Raw genomic sequence first — 6,201 nt, 5'->3', positions numbered from 1 at the left:
GTATGTGCAATTTCTTGGTTTTAGAGGCAAGGCTGCCTCTGATTGCCATATGCAGGGGAGGTCACCAGGACACAGGCTGTGTCTATAGACTTGTGTGCTCCCTGGGGCATTTGGTGGGCCACTGTGAGATACAGGAAGCTGGCCTAGATGGGCCTTTGGCCTGATCCAGTGGGGCTTTTCTTATGTTCTTAAATGCACAGAAACATAGATGGACAGCAGATGAGTGGCATGTGAACCACCTGATAAAGGGTGAGTGAACAAACTGAAAATACCAGACTAAAATCTCATCTGGAAGTTCCCTTTCATGTGTTCAAGGATCCTGTGTGCACAGACCCTAGAAGTACATAGATTTATGTGAAAACAGGTACATTTATTGATACTACGCAAAACATGGCAACAGTTACATGAAAAACCATAATCCAATAGTTATTTATAAAATGCAGTATAACAGTTTATAAATTGTAATTAATATACCATTCTGATTTTAAAGTAGCTTCGCTTTTTACTACATAATATATGGTTATTTCTGCTATTTTTAAAGTCATAATACTAAGCCAAACATTTTAGTTCTGCAATTCATAATTGTAGGTAAGCAAATACAGTTAATGGTATGAGATAGTCTACTAAAATATTTGCACTGGAGATGGTTGTTTTTATCTGTAAATTACTCTCTGATCAATTGAAGAAGTCAACAATATAATCCTAATTTCAAAATTCTGCATTTAAACAGTTTGGCCCAAGAGAATCCTCATCCCTTTCTCAGTGATTAACTGGTGCTTTTCAAATAGCAATTATCCAGTCACAAAATCAACCTGGAAAGCCAGAGTAGCACACTGGTAATTCTGCTTATTCAACAGTTGAAGTGCTGCTAACAAAAAGCAGAGAAAATGGGCCCGTCTTGCACATTTCAAGAAAAGAAGGTCTCCGTCTTTCCAAAACGTGGCAATCTTTTTTTCTTTTTCTAGAGTGCCTGAACGGGGGTGGGGTTGGCAGAACCCCATGTACAACTTGCATGTACATGCAAGAACTTACATACCTACATAAAACATGTGCTTGAACTCCTGGTGTCATAGTAGGCCAATGAGCATGACCGAACTTCTCTAAAATCTGTGAAACAATCCAAAGAATGAGTTTCTACTTTTGAAACTATCTGGATCACTGTGGTATAAGCGTCTATAGGCAAGATAAAAGAATTGACAGCACAATTCAAGAGTGTTGTTCTTACTCAGGAGCCAACAACACCAGCACAGAGGCGTGCGCCAGCCTGCCAGTGCCAGATATGCTCCCCATGCTGGCCAGCACAGGTGCCTTTGCACCAGGCAGCGCAGGGGGTGGGAGAGGGTGAAGGGAGAACAGAGAGGGGGTGATTTTGGGGTGGGGAGCGGGCGGACGAGGAGGCAGATCAGAATCGGGAGAAGGGGTGGGGTTGGCAGAGGTTGCTGCCACCATATCCTAACCCCCGCTCCTGGGCTGGGCAGCCCTACATGGGCTTTCTGGATTTGTGCTGGCTAAATAGCTGGTGCAGATCTGAGAAGCCCCATAGGGATGACTGGGGCTTTATTCAATGTAAGGGGAAATATATCCCCTTGCCCTGAGGTGACCTCCAGCCACCTCCTAACCTGCACAGAATACAGCACAGGTTGGAATTGGGCTATAAAAAATATGACATAGTCAACTTCTCCATCAATAGCATGCATATTACCAGGTCCAATGATGTTGCTGTATACATAGTAGCTCCACCATGTCATTCACAAATTTCACTTGTCTGTCTAGAATGGCCAGTATCAGAACTTCTCCTTGAAGTAGGCATGGTTCCACGCTTCCTGTGCCCCATGCAGCACAGATCCTCCATGAGTTTCACAAAGTAATTTCTGAATTTCACTCCAATAAATGCATAGAGCACAGGGTTCATACAGCAATGTAGAAAGGCCAGAGTTTCTGTCGTATATTTTGCATAGGTCGTTTCCTTTTCACTCTGACAATTTTTGCCCTCCTTTCCCATTGCGATTGTGTTTCGAAGAACCACTATGTAATACGGAACCTGACATATCAGAAAAACAATCACTATACAGGCAATCACGCGTATGGCTTTGTTTCTTTTGGAATTCTGAGCCTGCACCAAGGTTTTGACAATGAAGGTATAGCAAAAAATCATGAAGAGCAAAGGAATGAAAAATCCAGCTAAAAGTTGGACAATTAATATCAGTAACTTCCATGTTACATTGGAGTCTGCACTGGATTTGTGTTCACAAATGTATTTTGTTTTGTTGCCTGAATGGATGTAGCTTTCACTGAATATGAAAGTAGGAGTGGAGATCAAAACTGATAATACCCATACAAACAAACATATAGTTTTACTGTATTCTAGAGTCCTTGCCCGAAGCTTAAATGACTTTGTGGCTTGTACAATAGCAATGTATCGGTCCATGCTGATACAGGTCAAGAGCAGCATGCCACAATTGAAATTAATTGCATAGATACCTCTGGTGAGCTTGCATACGAAATTGCCAAAGATCCAGTTGTCTAGAGCATAGTATACTATCCAGAAAGGGAGAGTGAGAACAAACAATATGTCTACAACGGCCATATTGAAGAGGCACATGTCAGTCATGGTTTCAGACCTCTTATACAAGGCAAATGTCATAACTACAAACATATTGCCCACAAGGCCCAAAATGCATATTACTGAGTATGTAAAAGGAAGAAAGATTTTTGTAAAGTTTCTGACGTCAGCCTTGTCGCATAGTAGTTCAAGTTGCTTATAAAAATCCGTAGACATATCGTAGAAATAATCAGTGGTGGCTGGTTCTTCCTGAAAGGACAATACAATCAGTTAAAGCTTCACATTTCAGCAAATTCTGCTGTAGGCAAAGAAACATGTATGTGAAAACATTTGGTCTCCTGTAATTTTAGGTATTTGAATACATACTTGTTAAATCTCCTTGTTTCTTTTCAATGATCATTGAGTTAGAGCAGTGCTTTTCAGTGTGCGCTCCTAGGGAGCCCTGGGGCTCCCTGAGGCCCCCTCAGGAGTTCCACAAGCACACTATAAATGGCCACCATCTATCCCTTTCCATTTGCTTGTCCACCTGTCCCATCTCCCCTGTTTGTGGCTCTCTTTCCTCATTCCACTCCTGTTTTGGCTCTTCATTGACGTTGGGCTCAGCACTGCGCCACTCTGTACATGCGCTGGCACTCTGGGCGTCCACAGGACTCTGTGCATGTGCCTGTTGAGTTCCCTGAGTGTAAAGGGCTTTGGAGCCCAAGACATTTGAAAATTAATTAGAGGGTCAAAATTGTGAAGACAAGTCTTACTTGGTTTGGCTGGGTAGGCCAATACTGCCAGATTGCCAAACCATGGCAGTCTGTAACATCCCATGTGCATGTTTGATGCTTGTTCCCTGCCTTCTTCCTTAAGCATCCCCTCTCCTTCCCTTTCAGTTTTGGAAGTAACTATGGTAAGTATTAGGAATGTGATATTTTTTTTTGTTTGCCTCCTTTGTTCATAACAATCTTTTGGAGGAATACAAAAAAGATTTCAAATTTCCTAAATAAAGCAGTTAGAAAAAGTTGGTAAGTGAATGAGAAGACCTGTCGATTCCATTCTCAAGGAAGAGTCAGAACATGTCCAGCAATTCAGGACAACTCTGTTTCTTTTGAGGTGAAAATTGAAGAAATGTATTTGATTCCCCTACTCAACTTTTGGCTTTTCAAATTTTTCCACCTACCAAAACTGGTTACTTCCCTGCTAGGACAAACAAGTTCAGCATTCACTTTTAGAAAAGTAATTCCCTACATCAGTGTTTCTCAAACTGTAGATCGGGACTCACTAGGTGGGTCATGAGCCAATGTCAGGTGTATCCCCATTCATTTCAATATTTTATTTTTAGTAGACTTGATGCTACCATGGTATATGACTGCATTTGGGAAAAGTTACAGACCTGTACGTTTAACCGGCTACTGTGTATATTCTTTTAACAAATGGGACTTATTCCTGGTTAAGTGTGGGTAGGATTGCATCCTACAATTGTTAAACATTTTCCTGCTTGATTATGTCACGGTCATGAGATCACTTCCAGTGGGTCCTGACATTCTCATTCTAAAAAAGTGGGTCCCACTGCTAAATGTGTGATAACCACTGCCCTAGATCTTAGAAGAGTTAGAAGGATAAGCAGAACGGTTTAGTTTTGTTTGACAAAACTGATAAGTAGAATCAGTGACGTCATTAGGGGGTGCGGGCCGCACTGGGTGACGCGCACGGGAGGATATTACATCTGCTGTAGCCTGCACTATCCACTCTTGTTTATGCATCAATAGTTATAGGTGGGTTTTTTGGTGATAACAAAATAAAACTACTGTTTTCTGCTCTTCTCATTTTTGAAAGAAAAAAAAAATAACCCAAAATTTGCAAAAAAACCCATTTTCTAACACCTCTATGTATTGCTAATTACTGTGGATACATCTGCTGATGCAATACCACCTATATCACCTACTTAGTCCACTTTTAAAATGATTCATAATTTATAAAAATTGAATAAAATCATGAAAAATCCATGAAAAAATAAACCTCCCACCTCTAATTTTAGTACACAATGTTGCTTGCAAATATTTTATCTTGAATTTGTGGTACAAATGTAATTGTCAAAACTACACTCTTGCTTGTTCACCTGTACATTTGCTATATGGATTTTCATTTATCTATACTGCGCATATTAAGACCATCCCTTTTTATCTATGCTGTACCAAGATTTTCAATATAAGGTGTGGAAAAGGTGTGGAGGGGGGATGGAGATGACAAAGCCCCTTGCTGAGGCTGGGTCTACCTCTCATTTTACTCAATGGGTAGGCCTTTTCTCTGCTTTGAGTGCTGGAGATGGAGAAAGGGATGAATTTGCCTTACTTGCCCAGGAGTTCCAGGAGGTGGTTCCAGGAGGAGTTCCAGGAGGTGGGGCTGAATTTTTGATTTCTCCCCTGGTAGGACAGAGGTCTAGAAGGGCCCCCTTTCCTTGGTGTGCTCCTACAGACTTTAAAAGAAGTGTTCTTCAGGAACGCCTTCCCTTGTGTGAGATGCACTACCTAATGGGTAGCATGTTCCCCAACTTTCAAGGAGAGTGCAACAGCAAAGTCCTATGCATGTTTTCTCAGAAGTCCCATAGTGTACAATGGGGCTTACTCCTGGGAAAGTGTAAATAGGAGTACAACATAAGGCTGAAATCTTATACATATTTACATAGGAGTAAGTTCCATTGAACCCAAGCATTTTTTTTTTCTGAATAGACATGCATAGGGTAGAGAGCATAGTTCAGCAGTCAAAAGCTTACCGTAGTCATTTTGGTGATCTGTCTTTCTTCTGACCAGAGAAGATAACAGTGACAGAGAGTAATTACAGAGTCTCTGTAAAGAAAGGACATGGACTATGAAAGCACAACAAGCAAGCGCACAGAAATGTATCTCATACGACTTCAGCAATTTTCAACCTTTTCCATCTCATGGCACACTGAGAAGGCACTAAAATTATCAAGGCACACCATCCATTTTTTAACAATTGACAAAGCACACCGCATTGCTGAGGGCTCACATCCCCCAATGGCCCCACTAATAAATGACCCTATTTGGACAGTCCCCAAACACACAAATAGCCCATCCCACAAAAATACATCTCCCCTCCATGTGGCCATACTAGACAGTCATAAAGTACTAGACAGCCCCCCTTGTCTTAAAGAGTAGCCTTGTTGTGGACAGAACTGGCAGGTGGCTGCAGTTCTCCCTCATTTTTTTCTAGGGCTGGAAAATTGTTCTGCTACTTTTCTACCCTCTTAGCTAAGGTAAGCGGGCACATAGCCCCAAGAGGAAAAACAGAAACACTGGGGAGCACTCCAATTAGCCAAGTACCCAGGCTTTATTCAAGCCAGGCTACAATCATCCCAGAATTGCCTCATTTGCTCTGTAAACTTTCATATAGTTATGTATGTTGGTTCTGAGGAAATGACTGATTTTTTTGATGCCCAACCTCAGGGACAGCCCACCCACAAGGCAGCTGCCTTAGCAGGCAGCAGGCTGGTGGGGGTGTCCCACATGCACACCACCACCTCCACTGACCTAGCTCGGCCCCTCCTCCACTGACCTTGCTCGGCCCCAGCCTGGCCCAAGAGGTGGCCAGGATTCCATCCAAAATAGCTGCAGCAGCCATCACTGCTCCCC

At 42.2% G+C, this 6,201-nt stretch overlaps 1 protein-coding gene across 1 annotated transcript; it reads right to left on the bottom strand.

Annotated features, from left to right (window-relative positions):
* Positions 1–1,744: 1,744 nt before the first annotated feature.
* CCR6 (C-C motif chemokine receptor 6) lies at positions 1,745–5,330 on the bottom strand. Its single transcript, XM_066622896.1, has 2 exons — positions 5,322–5,330; positions 1,745–2,812 (listed from the first exon to the last, which is right to left on the bottom strand). The coding sequence occupies exons 1-2, from the start codon at positions 5,328–5,330 to the stop codon at positions 1,745–1,747; spliced, it is 1,077 nt and encodes a 358-aa protein (XP_066478993.1).
* Between the last annotated feature and the right edge of the window lie 871 nt (positions 5,331–6,201).

The sequence above is a fragment of the Tiliqua scincoides genome, chromosome 1, assembly GCF_035046505.1.
Source record: "Tiliqua scincoides isolate rTilSci1 chromosome 1, rTilSci1.hap2, whole genome shotgun sequence".
Taxonomy (NCBI): Eukaryota; Metazoa; Chordata; class Lepidosauria; order Squamata; family Scincidae; genus Tiliqua; species Tiliqua scincoides.
The sequence above is the reverse complement of the archived record's forward strand: the minus strand, read 5'-3'. Positions and strand labels throughout refer to the sequence as shown.